At 42.7% G+C, this 20,248-nt stretch overlaps 1 protein-coding gene across 1 annotated transcript in view; it reads right to left on the bottom strand.

Moving 5' to 3' along the window:
• LOC126155379 (esterase FE4-like) overlaps nucleotides 1-20,248 on the bottom strand; it is a 110,920-nt gene that overhangs the window by 71,827 nt on the left and 18,845 nt on the right. Inside the window, exon 3 of the mRNA XM_049916227.1 lies at nucleotides 4,747-4,903. Coding sequence (XP_049772184.1) covers nucleotides 4,747-4,903 — 157 coding nt within the window. The remainder of the gene's footprint in view (nucleotides 1-4,746; nucleotides 4,904-20,248) is intronic.

The raw sequence follows: 20,248 nt of genomic DNA, 5'->3' as shown, positions 1-20,248 counted from the left end.
ATTACTCTGTTTACAGGTCATAAAAGCATTGTTGTGAAGCTGTGCAAAGACGCATTAACAGAGAATGTAGTGACTGACTGGTTTTCAACAATTTTGCTAGCTTTGAAATTTGAAAAATAAAAATCATCTGAAAAATTGCAATGTCAAAAATGTGCGACATTCTATTAACCGAGAACACCAACAAGAGAAAAGAAGCAGGTCATAAAGTACTAATTTCTTAGGTGTGCATGTTGATGAAGATGTGAACTTGAAAAACCATATAGTACACCTGATAAAACATTTAGGTTCGGCTACTTTTGCCATAAGAAGAACCGCCAATTTTAGAGATACGGAAGCAGTACTTGAACATGTTTGCATATTTTCAAGAGCGTATGTCTTATGAGATAATATTCTGGGGTAATTCCTATCTTAGACAAAAGGTATTCCTTGCCCAGAATAAAATAAACAGAATTAAGTGTGGTGCTCAGTTCTTTTTACTTAGGTATATTAATCACAGCCCCACTACATATTTAAAAATACACAATATTTTAATTTTTCTGCGGAGACACACGATTCTTCGCTGTACATAATGCGACGTCATTCACTGCTCCATTCCAGACGCAGCCGTTTGTGTTGTGGTGTTAAAGAAAGCCTACGCATGGTCTGGTAATTCCCTAGTCGAGCTGCTGATGGCCTCGGATCAATGGCGCAAGATAACGCACAATGATGAAGGGGTCTATTACTTGTTCTAGGATGGTAAGCGCAGATGTGAAGGGGGTTACGACGTGCTTGATGCACACGATCTCGCCGGCGAGGTCGTGTACCAGCACTCTCAACTGAAGATGGCGGCCAGATGGACCGCTGAAATATTGTGTCAAGATGACGTTATGATCCAGCTGCACACCCGAGAAGCATTTTCTTCTTGTTTTAATCGGTTCAAGCCTCTTATTGAGTTTTTGCCTGTCTGTAGTAAGGTTTATTAATGTGTGTGGCTATACTGAATTATCTTGAGAAAGAGAGAGATCTATTTATGAAAGCAGATGTTGGTTTATATTGGTAATATTATAATCATATACACAGCTCTTCTCCATGCTTCCACCCCGGAACATAGACTAATACTTTTCTGCAACTATGTGCTTCACGAGGCATGTTAGACTAGTGAGATTTCTTAACAACCGATGTCAAATGAATAACAGAGTGGTATTTGCAATTTAGATTAGTGTGGGGCAGAGTCCATTCTGTTTCATACTGCATCTGATTTGTGATCGGATTTAGCAACCCGGTATTCTATTCACGAAAGGGTTTTTCGTTATGTTTTTCATATCTACGTTATGAAGCAAGTTCTGACGTAATTGTTTAATCACATGTCACAAATCGACTCCATATAAATTGATTGGTGTAGAATTAGGTGTAACTTTACTAGGAAAAGACACAAGGTTTGCTAAGTTTGGACAGTGAGACCAGGATTTCTCCAATGTTGGTGTGATGGCGGAAGTAGCTAGCTGCAGACCTATGGGCAGTGCGCGCACAGAACAGGGAAATGGCACCCTTGTTTCCCTGACCAAAACACTTGAATGGTCTCGCTCCAGGTGGCGGAATTCTTAAGACGGGGACACGACGTCTGTTAGCAAAAGGCGTGACAGAATTTCTGGTTGCTGTGGTGAATGGTAGCTAGCTCTAACTGTGGAAAAATGTAAGTTAATGGGCATGTGTAGGAAGAATGAATTTGTAATGTTCGGTTACAGTATTGCTGGTTTTCTGTTAGTCGTTTAAATATCTGGGCGTAACGTTGCGAAGCGATATGAAATCGAACAAGCATAACTGTAGAAGGGAAGGCAAATGGTATACTTCGAATTAGTGGGAGAATTTTAGGGAAGAGTGGTTCACCTGTAAAGGAGACCGCATATAGGACAATGGTGCCACCTATTCTTGAGTACTGCTCCAGTGTTTGGGATCCGCACCAGGCCGGATTGAATGAAGACATCGAATAAGTTCAGAAGCGGGCTGCTACATCTGTGGATGATAGGTTCTAACAACATATAACTGTTAGGAGATGTATCGGGAACAAATCGGTATCTCTGGAGGGAAGGTTACGTTCTTTTCGAGAGACACTCTCGAGAAAATTTAGAGATGCTTAGGAAACTTCCCTGGAGAGGCACTATTGGAAAAATTTAGAGAACCTGCTTTTGAAGCTCACTGCTCAACGATTCTAATGCCGCCAACATACAGTGCGCGCAAGGACCACGAAGATAAGATTCGAGAAAGTAGGGTTCATACGTAGGCATATAGATAGTTGTTTTTCTCTCGCTCTATTTTCGAGTGGAACAGAAAAGGAGATGATCAGTAGCGGTGCAGGGCACCCTCCGCCGCGCACCGCACGGTGGCTTTAGGAGTATCTATGTAGATGTAGATATAGCTGTAGGCCCTTAAGAGGCCCTGAGCGAAGCTAGAACGGCCCACGGACTCTCCCACTCAAGTATGCATATTAGGTCCTCCGTCGGTGTTCCTTACACAGCGTGGGAAAACAGCTGCCACCTTGCCCAGAAGAATTCTCAGCCAATCACGGCGAGAGCCGTGTATAGCGCCAACCCCTAGTGTGTTTTTCGTTATTTTCGCGCTATTTCGAAGGGAACAGAGAAATTCTCGATTGGCAGTGTTGCAAAACTCGCAAATCCTTCCATCCACGGGATACTTTCGGGAGTGGGACGAAGCGCAAGAGACACACGTCGCAACTTCGGGGCATACGTTGAATGTATACTCAGAGATCCAGAGGGGTCCAGTTGCAGCTTGGCGATGTTCCGGCGCGATTATTTTGAGTAAGTGTTCTACTTAGAATTGCACTGGTCTGCGCAGGTTGCAATTTGCGCTAATTATTCAGCAGCGAGAGTTATTCTCTTGTTTATCGTACATATGTTTCACTATAGGAATTGTGAACCAATCATGCCAAGTTAAGTAGAATTTGTGAGGTGTTCAGATTTAGACAGTCTTCCACATGAAATTCAGGCGGCTTCGGCACATATAAACATAATCAGCAGCTCTGAATAATCTCATACTGCTGACTGATGTCAATAATTCCTGCGTACTTGTACTCCCATTGATGTTGATCTCGCACCCAACAATTTGAAATTCAATTAAATAATTAAATGTTTTAATAGGATATGAATGGTTTCGGTGTCATCTTTTCTTCCTGGATGACAACGCCCTTGCCGCAGTGGATACACGGGTTCCCGTCATACCACCGAAGTTAAGCAATGTCGGGAGTGGCCGGCACTTGGATGGGTCACCATCAGGGCCGCCATGCGCTGTTGCAATTTTTCGGGGTGCACTCAGCCACGTGATGCCAATTGAGGAGCTACTCGATCGAATAGTAGCGGCTCCGGTCACAGAAAACCATCATAACGACCGGGGGAGTGGTGTGCTGACCACACGCCCCTGCTATCCGCACCCTCATCTGAGGACGACACGGCGGTCGGATGGTCCCGATGGGCCACTTGTGGCCTGAAGACGGAGTGCTGCTTTTCTTCCTTGCGACCAGATGTTTAACAAATATCGTCAGAACATTTCTGTATTTCTAAACTGTGGTCTTGCTGTGACGGTGTTTTTCCTTTTAAAACGATGCCATTGTTAGGAACATTCTCAATTGTAAGAAGTTTGATATAATTATTTTATTTTGAGTAATTGATCGTCCCCTACAAGTGCACAGAGCAGATTGTGTGATCTTTCATTGTCAGTGCGTTTTATGGTGTTATTTTGCTTAAAAGGCGTAACATCAAGTAGAATGTGTTGAGTTGGCAAGTGTGCTAGACACTGATGAACCACAGACCAACCACCCACCAGACAAGTTTAAACCAAAGAACAGAGAACATGCAGAGTGCTTTTGTAACTGTGCCAAGGGCAATACATGAGTTACGTACCATTAAACTTAATGTTATGTATAAGAAGTTTGTACTAGTGGGATGCAGTACTAATTACAAGGTTGAAGAGAATCTCATGTCTGTATTTAAGTTTCATTCCTTCGTCAGGTTAAGTAAATAAACTACTTTTGCATGATGGCGATACTGCGCAGATATGAGGTCTTGCACCAGTGCCTCATGCATACGTAACTAAAGGAATCTCGTACTTATAATTCAGTCAATAGTGCATTCAGAACTGCTTCTGCTCTCAGATGTCTCAGATGAAGAATTCTTTTCGTTTAGGAAATTATTTTCAGATCACGAAAGATAAAATTGTCTTCAGAACTTCACAGCAGAAGCTGCTTCGTCATCCTAATAATATGTTTTGTGATAACGTTACAGTACTGGCTCACAACAACCAAGATATATATATATATATATATTGATAACTGAATTCTCGATTTTGTGAAATCTAGGTGTTCCTTACGAGATACAAACTTAGGTTCAGCAAAGAGAAAGTTAACCAATGACCAATGGTAAATCATTGCAAACTTCAAAAATATCCGCTGTGCTAAGTATGTGTATCTGTGACGAATCATACCTGAGAGCATTCAGATTACTTTCTTTGGCGCTCTTTTCACTTTGGAAAGAGGGCATCTTTAATCAGAGAAATTTAAAACTGAACGTCTACTTCTGCAAGTAAAGGCTTTCGGACAATCATTTTTATTTTCCATTTTTTACAGCGAATATACGAGTTAATGCAAACGAATTTGTTGCCATATAACATTATCTACATTCTCTGTGCTGCATACCTCCTTATGATATGAAACAAGGAATTATTATTAATTGTTATGATTACTCTTGCTCTACATACCGAGCACCCCCAGCCGGTAGTTGAAGGAGACCATGATGATGCCGTGTTGTATAAGCAGGTCCGGCCCAAACCAGTCTTCATTGCCCGAGAAGGCAGACAGTCCGCCTCCGTGCACCATGAACATGACGGGTAGGCCGCGGGCGCCTTCCGAAGGCAACTGTGGGAGAAAAATGAGAGTTTAGAACATCTGAGAGGAAGAACCTGGCACACTTCTCAACGTGTTATCAGGCAGACGTTAGTGGAATGGAAGCAGCGCAGTAACGGTAGATTGTCGAAGCGTCAGTTCAGTGCACAGAATAATGTGTGATACGAAAAGCGTTCATTTTTTAATATAATCATGTGGACCAAACGATGGGTATTTAATTAAATGTAAGTGTGTTACATGGCTTAGGAAATAAATACTTTGTTAATGTGGTCTATATAAAGAAGTCGCAGTTTTATAAACATAATAAAATGTAGATACGCTGAGGAGTGCCGCTTAGTGCAGGGACTAGCTGCTGATTCTCAACACAAACAAATGCAACACTTTGCTCCAATATAGGAGGTTGACTGTGAGATTGGCAGTCAATCACTGGTAATAGGCACATGCAGTAAAAACACTACTGGCCATTAAAATTGCTACACCAAGATGCAGATGATAAACGCGTATTCATAGGACAAACATATTATACTAGAACTGACATGTGATTACATTTTCACGCAATTTGGGTGCATACATCCTGAGAAATCGGTACCCAGAACAACCACCTCTGGCCTTAATAACGGCCTTGATATGCCTTGGCATTGAGTCAAACAGAGCTTGGATGGCGTGTACAGGTACAGCTACCCATCCAGCTTTAACACGATACCACACTTCATCAAGAGTAGTGACTGGCGTATTGTGACGAGCCAGTTGCAGAGCCACCATTGACCAGACGTTTTCAGTTGGTGAGAGATGTGGAGAATGTGCTGGCCAGGGCAGCAGTACAACATTTTCTGTATCCAGAAAGGCCCGTACAGGACTTGCAATATGCAGTCGTGCATTATCCTGCTGAAATGTAGGTTTTCACAGGGATCGAATGAAGAATAGAGCCATGCATCGTAACACATCTGAAATGTAACGTCCACTGTTCAAAGTGCCGTCAATGAAAACAAGAGGTGAGTGAGACGTGTAACCAATGGCACCACATACCATCACGCCGGGTGATACGCCAGTATGGCGATGACGAATACACGCTTCCAATGTGCGTTCACCGCGATGTCGCCAAACACGGATGCGACCATCATGATGCTGTAAACAGAAACTGGATTCATTACAAAAAATGACGTTTTGCCATTCGTGCACCCAGGTTCATCGTTGAGTACATCATCGCAGGAGCTCCTCTCTGTGATGCAGCGTCAAGGGTAACCGCAGCCATGGTCTCCGATCTGATAGTCCATGCTGCTACAAACGTCGTCGAACTGTTCGTGCAGATGGTTGTTGTCTTGCGAACGTCTCCATCTGTTGAGTCAGGGATCGAGACGTGGCTGCACCAGCCGTTACAGCCAATCGGATAAAATGCCTGTCGTCATCTCGACTGCCAGTGATACGAGGCCGCTGGGATCCAGCACGGCGTTCCGTATTACCCTCCTGAACCCATCGATTCCATATTCTGGTAACAGTCATTGGATCTCGACCAACGCGAGCAGCAATGTCGCGATACGAGAAACAGCAATCGCGATAGGCTACAATCCGACCTTTATCAAAGTCGGAAACGCGAGGGTACGCATTTCTTCTCCTTACACGAGGCATCACAACAACGTTTCAGCAGGCAACGCCGGTGAACTGCTGTTTGTGTATGAGAAATCGTTTGGAAACTTTTCTCATGTCAGCACGTTGTAGGTGTCGCCAACCTTGTGTGAATGCTCTGAAAAGTTAATCATTTGCATATCACAGCATCTTCTTCCTGTCGGTTAAATTTCGCTTCTGTAGCACGTCATCTTCGTGGTGTAGCAATTTTAATGGCCAGAAATGTACTTGGGGAGTATGAGTACGGAGCGATTAAAAGTGGAAAATAAAACTAATGGCAGAAAAGACAGACGTCAGGCTGAGATTCTTTGGAAGAATCCTCAGAAAGTGAATACTGAATGTGACTGAGAGAAGAAATAGAAAATAATGCAAAGAAGAGCAATGCAAATCACATATCAATGAGTCTGCGATCTTATGCACTTATATTCTCGTACTATATTAATGGCCTAATAAGAGAGATTAATAGAACAAATGTGTAAACAGTCCTTAAAATCAAAGGCCTAAAATAATGTAGGAGGAACTCAGTGTCAATTAAACCAAAGAAACCAGTTGACGGATGGACAGGATAAGAATCAAGCAGCCGAGTAGGATGGACAGTTAAAGAAATGAACAGAAGAGTGAAAAATAACTGCAATGCTTCTGGTAACCTAAAAAGAGTTTTAATAACTAACCTTTCGAAGCGTCTGAAGCGACAAGTTTACAGTGAGTATTTCTCCAGCTTTGGCTTGTGGCCACAATATCCAGATTATTTATATGAAAAATATTCACAAAATGAGTTGTGCTCAGAATTCAGTCGAGAGCTGTATGTTCAAAATTACTAGTAGACTCAAGAAAACTAACAGATGGCTCAGAGAACGGCGTGGAGTGGACAAGGTAATTACGACTCTAATGAAAATTAAATAGAGATAGGCTTCACATGTACCGGAAGCCGAACGGAAAGTGGCTACATCACGAAGTACTTCGCTGGATTACGAAAAATAAGAAATGACCTAAACAATGACACATTTGAAGATGGTTAGATTGCACTGGAACGTGGATGCGTAAAGCTTAAATACATAATGCGTGGGAAAGTCTAGGGGGTGCCTTCATCCACAGTGATGTCGCTTGCCTGGTGATACTGTTTTCGCCTCATCGTCCACTTACTTTTAGTCGAACTACATCAATGTTTAGTACTACCATTCAGACAATCCCAAAATCAGTGACGGCAAATAAAAGCGACAACTATAGCACAACGCCGGCCGAAGTGGCCGTGCGGTTAAAGGCGCTGCAGTCTGGAACCGCAAGACCGCTACGGTCGCAGGTTCGAATCCTGCCTCGGGCATGGATGTTTGTGATGTCCTTAGGTTAGTTAGGTTTAACTAGTTCTAAGTTCTAGGGGACTAATGACCTCAGAAGTTGAGTCCCATAGTGCTCAGAGCCAGCCAACTATAGCACAACAGGCTTAACATCTTGTACCATTTGTGGTTCATGGAGCGGTAAGAGTTATTCCCATGCTTCACACCTCAGTTGAGAGAAGATGCGGTAGCTGACGCATTACGTTATGAAGATGAGAGAAGTCCGAACAACACATGGTACAGCACTTTGCGCACCAAACGATAGTCTTATAGAGTGGCCGAACGGTACAGTTGAATGTGTTTCATTGCTTTTACAAACTCGCAACTCTGCGAGGAAAGCGGTGAGTAATTGAGCTTGTTGTCGTTGTGGCCTTCAGGCCTTCAGTCCGAAGACTGGTTTCATGCAGCTCTCTATACTACTCTACACCGTGCAGGCTTCTGTACCTCCGAATAACTACTGCAACATACGTCCTTCTGAATGGCTTACTTTATTCATCTCTTGGTCTCCCTCTACCATTTTTACCCACCACACTGACCTCCAGTTCTGAGTTGGGGGATCCCTTGATGTCTCAGAACGTGTCCTAACAACCGATCCAAATGGTTGAAATGGCTCTGAGCACTATGGGACTTAACATCTGTCATCAGTCCCCTATAGTAAAATATGGAGTTTCAGTCTTCGATCGCTATTCTTTATTTTCAATTTCCGGTTTCGGGCTAGCTGCCCATCTTCAGATCATATGTTGTAGTTACAGAGTAACTTGTCCGTACAGAACACACTGTTCACTGTCATAAGTAAAGTAAATTTACTTTACTTATGACAGTGAACAGTGTGTTCTGTACGGACAAGTTACTCTGTAACTACAACATATGATCTGAAGATGGGCAGCTAGCCCGAAACCGGTAATTGAAAATAAAGAATAGCGATCGAAGACTGAAACTCCATATTTTACTTATTGAACGATCGCGGAATTCCCAGTGAGACAACTATGTCTAGTTTTGATAAGTCCCCTATAGCTTAGAACTACTTAAACCTAACTAACCTAAGGACATCACACACATCCATGCTCGTGCAGGATTCGAACCTGCGACCTTAGCGGTCGCACGATGCCAGACTGAAGCGCCTAGAACCACTCGGCCACACCGGCTAGCCAACAGATCCCTTCTTTTAGTCAAGCTGAACCACATATTTATTTTCTTCCCAGTCTCTTTAGTACCCCCTCCTTAATTACGTCATTCTTCTGTAATATCGCATTTTGAAAGCTTCTATTCTCTTCTTGTCTAAATAGTTTATCGTCTGTATTACACTTTTATACATGGCTGCACTTTGCACAAATACTTTCAGAAAGGATTTTCTAACTCTTAAATCTATATTCGATGTTAATATACACTTTTCTTGTCTTTACCAGTCTACATTTTATATCCTCCTCCTTTGGCCATCATTAGTTACTTTGCTGCCCAAATAACAAAACACCTCTACAACTTTAATATCTCGTTTCTTATCTAAATCCCTCAGCATCAGCTGATAGTTCGACTACATTCCATTATACTTGTTTTGCTTTTGATCTTCATCTTACATACTCCTTTCAAGACACTGTCCATTCCGTTCAGCTGCTCTAAATGGCTCTGAGCACTACGGGACTTAACTTCTGTGGTCATCAGTCCCCTAGAACTTAGACCTACTTAAACCTAACTAACCTAAGGACATCACACACATCCATGCCCGAGGCAGGATTCGAACCTGCGACCGTAGCCGTCGAGCGGTTCCACACTGAAGCGCCTAGAACCGCTCGGCCACCCAGGCCGGCTCAGCTGCTCTCCCTAGTCCTTCACTGTCTCTGACAGAATTACAATGTTGTCGACAAATCTCAAAGTTTTTATTTCTTCTCCCTGATCATTAATTACAACTTCAAAATTTTGTTCGGTTTCCTTTCCTGCTTGTTCTTGAACAAATTGAATGTCATGGAAGATAGGCTACAAACCTGCCTGACTCCCTTGTCAAACACTGCTTCCCATTCACGTCCCTCGCCTCTTATAACTAGCATCTCGTTTCTGTGCAAGTTGTAAATAGCATTTCGCTCCCCGTATTTTACCGCTGCTACCTTCGTAATTTGGAAGAGACTACTCCAGTCAATATCGTCAAATCATTCGTTGAGTCTACAAATGTTATACACGTAGATTTGCCTTTGATTAACCTACCTTCTAATACGTCTTAGGGTCAGTATTGTCTCGCGTGTTCCGACTTCTTCTTCGCGACTGGCTTCTGTCAGTTTTTCCTTTCCTCTGTAAATAATTCTGGTTATTATTTTGCAACCGTGACTAATTAAACTGATAGTTCGGTAATATTCAGACCTGTCATCACCTGCTTTCTTTGAAACTGAAATTATTATATTCTTCTTGAAGTCTGAGGGCACTTCTCCTGTCTCATAATCTCACACACCAGATGGAAGAGTTTTGTCAGGACTGGCTCTCCCAAGGCTATCAGTAGTTCTGACGGGATGTCGTCTACTCCCGGGGCTTTGTTTCGAGTTAGGTCTTTCATTGCTCTGTCGAATTCTTTTCGCATTATTATATCTCCCTTCTCATGTTCATCTACAACCTCTTCCAGTACTATAATATTGCTTTCAAATTCATCTCTCTCGTATGGACTCCCTATAGTGAGTGCTTGATATTCACACAGCTAATTTTCTTTTCTCCAAAGGTCTCTTTAATTTCCATATTGGCAGTATCTACCTTTCATGTCGTGAAATATATTCCTAAATCGTTATATTTGTCCTCTAGACATTCCTGCTAAGCCAGTTTGCACCTGTTATCTCATTTTTAGACGTTTGTATTTCCTTTCGCCTGCTTCATTTGCTGTATTTCTATATTTTCTCCTTTCATCATTTAAATTCCATATCTCTTGTGTTATCCAAGAGTTTCTTCCAGACTTTGTCTTTGTACCTACTTGATCCTCTGCTGCCTTCACTATTTCATATTGTAAGGAGCTTCCTATTCGTCTGCCGGCCGCGGTGGTCTAGCGGTTCTGGCGCTGCAGTCCGGAACCGCGGGACTGCTACGGTCGCAGGTTCGAATCCTGCCTCGGGCATGGGTGTGTGTGTGATGTCCTTAGGTTAGTTAGGTTTAAGTAGTTCTAAGTTCTAGGGGACTTATGACCTAAGATGTTGAGTCCCATAGTGCTCAGAGCCATTTGAACCATTTGAACCTATTCGTCTTCTTCTGTATTCCTTTCCCTTGTTGTACCTAATCGTTGCCTAATGATACCTATGACACTTTCAAGAACCTCTGGTTCTTTCATCTTATTCAGGATCCATCTCCTCAATTTCCTATTGAGGAGATGGATCCTGAATAAGATGAAAGAACCAGAGGTTCTTGAAAGTGTCATGGGTATCATTAGGCAACGATTAGGTACAACAAGGGAAAGGAAGCTGAAGCGTCGTTGACCTCCAATTGTGGTCTCTTGTCACATCGTCTTGAATCTACTCTATGGTTATTTTCAGTTTGGGAAACAGGAACAAGTCAGCTGTAGCTAGGTCTGGAGGAATACGGTAGATGGAGCACAATGGGAATATGATGTTTTGCTAGACATCTGTGGACAAGGAGTGACAGTGGAGACGCTGCATTGTCATGATGCGACAACAGAGTTTGTTTTTTTCCACAGTTCAGTCCTCTTCTTGCGCACAGCATCCCTCATGCGCACTAGGATTCGTCAGCAACTTCTAGAACAGTTAAACGATGGTTTCTGCTAATCACAGAACGAAATCTTTCGACATCATTTATTGATGTGGAAAGTCATTCAGGCTTAGGATCAATGTGGACCGACTTTCTGCCCTGCTTAAAAAGCTCGAACTACTCACAGCAGTGCTTTTGACACATGCAGTCCTCCCTGAATGGTTAGCTAAACAAGTTCTGCCATGTTTGTAGCAAAGTTTACGCACGTTGTTCTTCGAGCTCTTTCGTTCTCATTTTGGCGCTGACCCGATAAGGAGCTTCCGCACGCGAAACTTCAGCGGCTGTACTTCGCCTACTAACGATCAGAGCGAAACGCGACAGGCGCCAGCATGTTGTCTAAGCCCACTGCTACATGCACTCAGTGACAGCAGCGCGCTCCCTCTTCCAGATGGCGTGCTATTTCAAAAGTTCGGTTTCTTTTTGAACATGCCTCGTACAGGGTGTAAAGGAAATTTGTGGTAAGGTCTTATGGGACCAAACTGCAGAGGTCATCGTTCCCTAAGCCTACACACTCCTTAATCTAACTTAAACTATGGACAACACACACACCCATGCCCGAGGGAGGTGCCGCACGGGCCGTAACAAGGCGCCACTATACCGCGCGGCTACCAGGTGTAAAGGTACCGATATTGATCACGTACGTGACGTACTGAATCCACCCTTATCTGCGACAGGCTGGAGCAGCACACGTGGCACTAACATGGCCCATCTTACGAGACGGGTGTGGTTCTGATGCCTTCCGATACAGCGCGTGACTGAGACAATCTGCTCTGCTCAGGCCCTCAGGTTATCTCGCAGTAACACGCCGTTTGAATTATGAATATCTGCTTCATGACGTATCCACGCATAATGACACAAATCTACTTAATATGTGAAAAAAGTGTTGTTTTGTGATGGACTGTATATCAGCAATGTTGACAGTGTTTCACGGCACAGCGGTAATTCAAAATCGACGTAAGAAATGAGAAAAGTACTAATTTTGAGATGGATTGTGTTTGTCGGCTGTGTTACTCGCTTTCTGTGGCGCAGCCTGTAGTTCAAGAGCTGTTATTGCAATTTTTTTAATCGGCACACACTGTAGTTCAAACATAACTTGACAGACAAGAAATGTGTTAATTTCGAGATGGGTTGTACAGATCTGTTGTGTTAACAGTGATTAACGATTAACGGCACAGACTGCGCCCTATGCGCGCTAGAATATTAGTATATTTGCGGCAGTGGAACAAAAGTTACTGCGAGAATAAAATCTGTGTAGGCGATGCCACTCTTTGCTTATATAGCATCCATCTGCAATTACATCTATACTCTGCAAATCACAGTGAGGTGCATGGCAGAGGATACGTCCCATTGCACCAGTTTTTAGGATGTTCTTCCCGTTCCATTCACATTAGAGATGGGGGATCCGCTCTTGAACTGATTCATAGAGTTGAATCTTTCAAAGGAGTGAACAATCAGTGATTCAGAAAAAAGGAACGGTAGCTCCAAACGTTTCCAACGGCAGAGAGAGAGAGAGAGAGACGGAGCATATCAGCAGTGCCTCTGCTGGTCAGAGCACAGTGCACGCCACACAACACAGCCAGCGCCGGCCTCTGCCCTGCTTCTACCTTGGCTGCCTGCATTGTGCAGTGCCCCATTGGATTTTGTGTTTCACATATGCCGTGCCGTCTCTGTGCGTCGTCTGCCGCGTGCAGTGTCTGGCGCAGCTTAACTTCGCATCGCACTCTGTCGGCGATCGTTTCAGTCGCACGTCCTGCCCTCAGGGCAGTTGATGCGAGCAACAGGACAGAGAGCCACCTATCGGATAACATAGGAACTACTTGCAACAACCTGCTCGCAAGGGAACGGACGATTTGTCTGGGAGCGGGTGAGTGGTGGCCGTTCACCGCTCCCCCCACCCTCGGAACTCGCCCGCTCAACGCTCACCCCACCGTTCTCGACTCTAGCCAGAGCGTTGAGCAAAGCAACTCAGGTGTCACTCTGGTCTCTGCAGTCTTAGCTCACGCAGTAATACAGCTCGCGGCTCGACCTGTTCGACTCAGTGCTTCTGCATCGGAGTTCGTCTCTACTGGATATTGTTCTTCGTAGTAATACCACTATGTATATTACATTATTATGTTATGTATACATCATTTGTTTTTATTTTATTTTTATTTGTTAAAACTGATGAGATTAGGTTCCTGACGACTCCTCTTACTATAGGATTTTTATTATGGACACTCGAATTTACGCTTTAATTACGAGCGAACCGATAAACGTATCGCAAAATGTGATACACCAATATTTTCCTTGTTTTATTCTGCGTAAGGCTATATGCAGCACTTTCGTTTTACAGTCAAATTTATATTTTTTTTCTTATTCTGGTACGGATTTTGCGATTTTAGGCGTCTTCGGAAGGAAACGCTCACTTTAAAAATATATGGCTTGCGATGTATTTGTATGAGGTTAATGAAATTTTAATACATTATAGCCAAATATATTGTTAATGTAAATCTCAAGTTACAACATTTTCCGATCACCCAAAAAACCACGATAGTGCAAAATAAATCAATAATCAAAAACTTTGTCATATCGTGGAAATTTCAATAAACAATACAAAATTCTTACTCATTATCTGTGTTACTTCAAAATAGGATCAAATAAGATCAAAATACAGGTATAGTACTGGAATAAACCAAGTTTAAAGGGCAATGTGCCTTCCATTTATTTTCTATTGTAAATGAGTGGTGAGTCATGAAAAAGAGCTAATTCATTTCAGGGAGTGAACAGTTCTGATCCGATCTCTGAAAAGAACAGTTTTGCCTATTTCTAATTCACATATGGAGCACTGGAAGAACGATTGTTTAAATGCCTGTGTGCGTGCAGTAATTGTTCTAATCTTATCCTCACGATCCCTATGCGACAGATACGTAGGGTATTTTAATGCATTTCTAGAGTCATCATTTAAACCCAGTTCTTGAAACTTTGTTAACAGATTTTCTCGGGATAGTCTATCTTCCAGTCCAGTCACTTAAGTATCTCTGTGAAAATCTCACGGATTAAACAAACTTGTGACAATTCGTGCAGCCCTTCACTGCATACATTCAATACGTTCAACACGCCTCGTTAGTCCTACTTGGTACGGGTCCCACACACTTGAGCAATATTCTAAGATGTAACGAATCGCCGGCCGGAGTGGCCGAGCGGTTCTAGGCGCTACAGTCTGGAACCGCGCGACCGCTACGGTCTCAGGTTCGAATCCTGTCTCGGGCATGGACGTGTGTGATGTCCTTAGGTTAGTGAGGTTTAAGTAGTTCTAAATTCTAGGGGACTGATGACCTCAGCAGTTAAGTCCCATCGTGCTCAGAGCCATTTGAACCATGTAACGTATCTCCTTTGTGGAGTGATTGCACTTTCCCAGTATTCCATTAAGAAACCTACGTCTATCACTTGCTTTACCTACGACTCAGCCTACGTGATCATTCCATTTCACATCCCTACAAAGTGCTACACCCAGATATTTGTATGAACTGGCCGATTGCAACAGTGACTCATTGATATTATCGTCACAGGATACTATGCTCTTTCGTTTTGTGAAGTGCAAAATTTTACGTTTCTGAGCATGTAAAGCAAGCTGCCAGTCTTTGCACCACCATGAAAGCTTATCTTGATATGACTGAACATTTATGCAGTAGTCCGTTACAGATAAAAGCATCATCTGCAAAAAGCCTCATGTTGCTATTAATATTGTCTTCGAGGTCATTAACATGCAACATGGACATTTGAGATCCCAATACACTTCCCTGGGAAATACCCGAAGTTACTTCTACATCCGACGATCATTCTCCATTCACGATAAGATACTGCGTTCTTCCTACCAAAAAATCTTCAGCCCAGTCACAAATTCCACTTGATAGTCCATATCATCGTACTTTTAACAGCAAGAGAAAGTTTGGTACTGAGTCAAACGCTTTTAAGAAACCAAGAAATACTGAATCTATACGACTTCCTTGATCCAAAGTTTTCAGTATGTCATGTGAGAAAAATGTGAGCTGAATTTAACATGATCGATGTTTGCAGAATCCATGCAGCTAGGAATTGAGGAGGTCATTTTCTTTCAAGGTACGTAATTATATGTGAACTGAGAATAGGTTCCAAGATTCTACAATAAAACGATATCAAGGATATTGGACGGTAGTTTCGTGGATCAATTCTATTACCCTTCTTGTAGACGCGTGTGTGTCCCGTAATTTTTTCCAATATCTGGGCACGGTTTTCTGTTCGAGAAATCTACGATAGTTTATAGTCAGAAGAGGGGCTAACTCATCTGCAAATTCAGTATAGAATCTGACAGGGACTGCTCTGAGCTCTGGAGCTTTGTTCAGTTTTAACGATGTCAGCTGTTTCTTAACATCACTGTCACTAATACTTAATTCATTCTTCTTTTCAGTGGTACGAGGATTAAATTCTGGCATTCTTCTGGGTGACAATATATAGAGCAACATTTGAAAACGGAGTTAAGCATTTCAGTTTTTGCTTTGGTACCCTCATTCGCTAAGCACCGGATACTATTATTGGTGTCACTAACGGACTTCGCATACGACCAAATTTTCTTTGGGTTCCGCGAAAGATCATTTAAAAATATCCTGCTACCGTAGTCATTGAAGGCATCACGTATTGCTCTCTAGACAGCCAAACGCATTTCCTTCTGAATTTCTCTGTCTACAGCCCTGCGCTTTTACAGATAATATGCAGTAATCTCTGTTTCTTTATAAGTTTCTTTACACCGGCTGTATACGATGGAGGTCCGCTCCCATTGTAAACTGTGCTGCTGTGTACATACCTGTCCAGTGTGTAGCTCCGCTACGTGCTCCTGCCCCGCGCTGGAAGTTTCAAGTTCCTCATTGAGATATTACATGACTAATTTTTTTATCTACTTTACTAAAATAAACATCTTTCTCTCCGTTGTAGTTGTCCTTTGTAATTTGGTAATCAATGTTGCCACTACCGCTTCATGGTCACTGATACCAGTTTCGATGTGGACATCCTCAAAGAGATGTCTATTCGTTGCCATTAGATCCAATATATTTCTATCATGAGTGTGGTTACTATCTATCCTTTCTTGTTAGTTTCCAGAGAAGGCATTTAATGTTTCACAGAATGTCTCATTACGTCCACAACTAACAAAACTGTAATTTTCCCAGTTTATTGTTGGATCATTGAAGTCCCCACCAACGATTACAGAACGTTTTGGGAACTTAGTTACAAGTGAACTGAGGTTTCCTCCAAAGTTTTTGGTTACATCAGGAGGCTGGTGGGCGATAGAAGGATCCAGTTATCGTTTTATGCCCACTCTTGGTACTGAGTCTTGCCCAAGGAATCTCACTGGCAGCTTCAATTTCTATTTCGGTGGATATGAGTTTCTTGTCTAATGCGATAATTACACCACCTGTATTTCCCGTTCGCCTGTCCTTTCGATACACACTAATTTTCCTCAAAAACCTCATTGCTGTCAATTTCAGGTTTCAACGACCTTTCTGTGCCTAGTATTATGTGAGCTACACAGCTTTTATGAGTGTTTCAACTTTGTCCCGAATGCTTCGACAGTTTAACAAGAGGATTTTAATACTCTCATCTGTGGGACGCATTTCTTTCGATCTTCTCTGATACCTCTGGGTTTCGTGCACCTATCTTTATCCGGAGTGTATGGAGAGTCGCCTAATCTAAAAAAAAACCTTGTGTCCAGCCCACACACAGTCAGCTGACTGAGTAGTAGCCAGCAGCCTCTGATGTGTATTGCACACCTGCCCCATTTAGGAGGATCCTACAGTTCTTAAACCCATGGCGCAAGTCCAGGACATCGCAGCCTACTTTGTCACAGAAATTTTGGTCTCTGGTTCAGTCCTTCCATTCGACTAAGAACCAAAACGCCAAGATGTTCTGGGGACAATACTGTAAACTGTGAGCTTCGTTGAAACTCTATGAGCAAGGCTCGTCTCCTCAACCTTCTCTGCAAGTCGCTGGAATTATCCAAGAATGACCTCAGAGCCCAGTCGACAGGCATCATTTATTCCAACGTGCACCAAAATCTGCCGTTGGTTGCACCCTGTTCCGTCAATGGCTGCTGGAATAGCCTCTTCGTTGAATTCCATATACACTGACTGCATCTGGTGTTGTTTCCTGTTACTTGCTGCAATTTCTGTAAGGGATACCATCATGTGCCATACGTTTGAACTTCCAATGATTAATAGACCCATACCCTTTCCATTTGCCTCATCTTGACACCGGACAAAACAGTTTTCCCCAAAACAAGTGAAGTGAGTCCCACATGCTCAGTTTCAGTTCCAGTGAAATGCAGCACCTAAGGCTTATTGGTTAGAGGGATCGTACAACATCCTGAGTCCTCCATTGTCCCCATCCACCCTGTACAGGTCGCCTAGATTTACCATTGACACGCCATACAGATGGCCGTACAGTAGGAGCAACCACAACGAGGGGTATCTGTTGAGAGGCCAGACAAACGTGTGGTTCCTGAAGATGGGCAGCAGCCTTTTCAGTAGTTGCAGGGGCAACAGTCTGGATGATTGACTGATCTGGCCTTGTAACAATAACCAAAACGGCCTTGCTGTGCTGGTACTGCTAACGGCTGAAAGCAAGGGGAAACTTTTTCCCGAGGGCATGCAGCTTTACTGTATGGTTAAATGATGATGGCGTCCTCTTGGGTAAAATATTCCGGAGATAAAATAGTCCCCCATTCGGATCTCCGGGCGGGGACTACTCAAGAGGACGTTGTTATCAGGAGAAAGGAAACTGGCGTTCTACGGATCGGAGCGTGGAATGTCAGATCCCTTAATCGAGCAGGTAGGTTAGAAAATTTAAAAAGGGAAATGGATAGGTTAAAGTTAGATATAGTGGGAATTAGTGAAGTTCGGTGGCAGGAGGAACAAGACTTTTGGTCAGGTGAATACAGGGTTATAAATACAAAATCAAATAGGGGTTATGCAGGAGTAGGTTTAATAATGAATAAAAAAATAGGAGTACGGGTAAGCTACTACAAACAGCATAGTGAACGCATTATTGTGGCCAAGATAGACACGAAGCCCACACCTACTACAGTAGTACAAGTTTATATGCCAACTAGCTCTGCAGATGATGAAGAAATTGATGAAATGTATGATGAGATAAAAGAAATTATTCAGATAGTGAAGGGAGACGAAAATTTAATAGTCATGGGTGACTGGAATTCGAGTGTAGGAAAAGGGAGAGAAGGAAACATAGTAGGTGAATATGGATTGGGGGTAAGAAATGAAAGAGGAAGCCGTCTGTTAGAATTTTGCACAGAGCATAACTTAATCATAGCTAACACTTGGTTCAAGAATCATAAAAGAAGGTTGTATGCATGGAAGAATCCCGGAGATACTAAAAGGTATCAGATAGATTATATAATGGTAAGACAAAGATTTAGAAACCAAGTTTTAAATTGTAAGACATTTCCAGGAGCAGATGTGAACTCTGACCACAATCTATTGGTTATGAACTGTAGATTAATATTGAAGAAACTGCAAAAAAGTGGGAATTTAAGGAGATGGGACCTGGATAAACTGACTAAACCAGAGGTTGTGCAGAGTTTCAGGGAGAGCATAAGGGAACAATTGACAGCAGTGGGGGAAAGAAGTACAGTAGAAGAAGAATGGGTAGCTCTGAGGGATGAAGTAGTGAAGACAGCAAAGGATCAAGTAGGTAAAAAGACGAGGGCTAGTAGAAATCCTTGGATAACAGAAGAAATACTGAATTTAATTGATGAAAGGAGGAAACGTAAAAACGCAATAAATGAAGCAGGCAAAAAGGAATACAAACGTCTCAAAAATGAAATCGACAGGAAGTGCAAAATGGCTAAGCAGGGATGGCTAGAGGACAAATGTAAGGATGTAGAGGCTTATCTCACGAGGGGTAAGATAGATACTGCCTACAGGAAAATTAAAGAGACCTTTGGATAAAAGAGAACCACTTGTATGAATATCAAGAGCTCAGATGGAAGCCCAGTCCTAACCAAAGAAGGGAAAGAAGAAAGGTGGAAGGAGTATATAGAGGGTCTATACAAGGGCGATGTACTTGAGGACAATATTATAGAAATGGAAGAGAATGTAGATGAAGATGAAATGGGAGATACGATACTGCGTGAAGAGTTTGACAGAGCACTGAAAGACCTGAGCCGAAACAAGGCCTCTGGAGTAGACAACATTCCATTAGAACTACTGACGGCCTTGGGAGAGCCAGTCCTGACAAAACTCTACCATCTGGTGAGCAAGATGTATGAGACAGGCGAAGACTTCAAGAAGAATATAATAATTCCAATCGCAAAGAAAGCAGGTGTTGACAGATGTGAGAATTACAGAACTATCAGTTTAATAAGTCACAGCTGCAAAATACTAACGCGAATCCTTTACAGACGAATGGAAGAACTGGTAGAAGCCGACCTCGGGGAAGATCAGTTTGGATTCCGTAGAAATATTGGAACACGTGAGGCAATACTGACCCTACGACTTATCTTAGAAGAAAGATTAAGGAAAGGCAAACCTACCTTTCTAGCATTTGTAGACTTAGAGAAAGCTTTTGACAATGTTGACTGGAAAACTCTCTTTCAAATTCAAAAGGTGGCAGGGGTAAAATACAGAGAGCGAAAGGCTATTTACAA

This window comes from Schistocerca cancellata, chromosome 1 (assembly GCF_023864275.1).
Source record: "Schistocerca cancellata isolate TAMUIC-IGC-003103 chromosome 1, iqSchCanc2.1, whole genome shotgun sequence".
In the NCBI taxonomy this organism is placed as follows: domain Eukaryota; kingdom Metazoa; phylum Arthropoda; class Insecta; order Orthoptera; family Acrididae; genus Schistocerca; species Schistocerca cancellata.
Note: the sequence above shows the minus strand (reverse complement) of the source record. Positions and strands in the feature narration are given on the sequence as shown.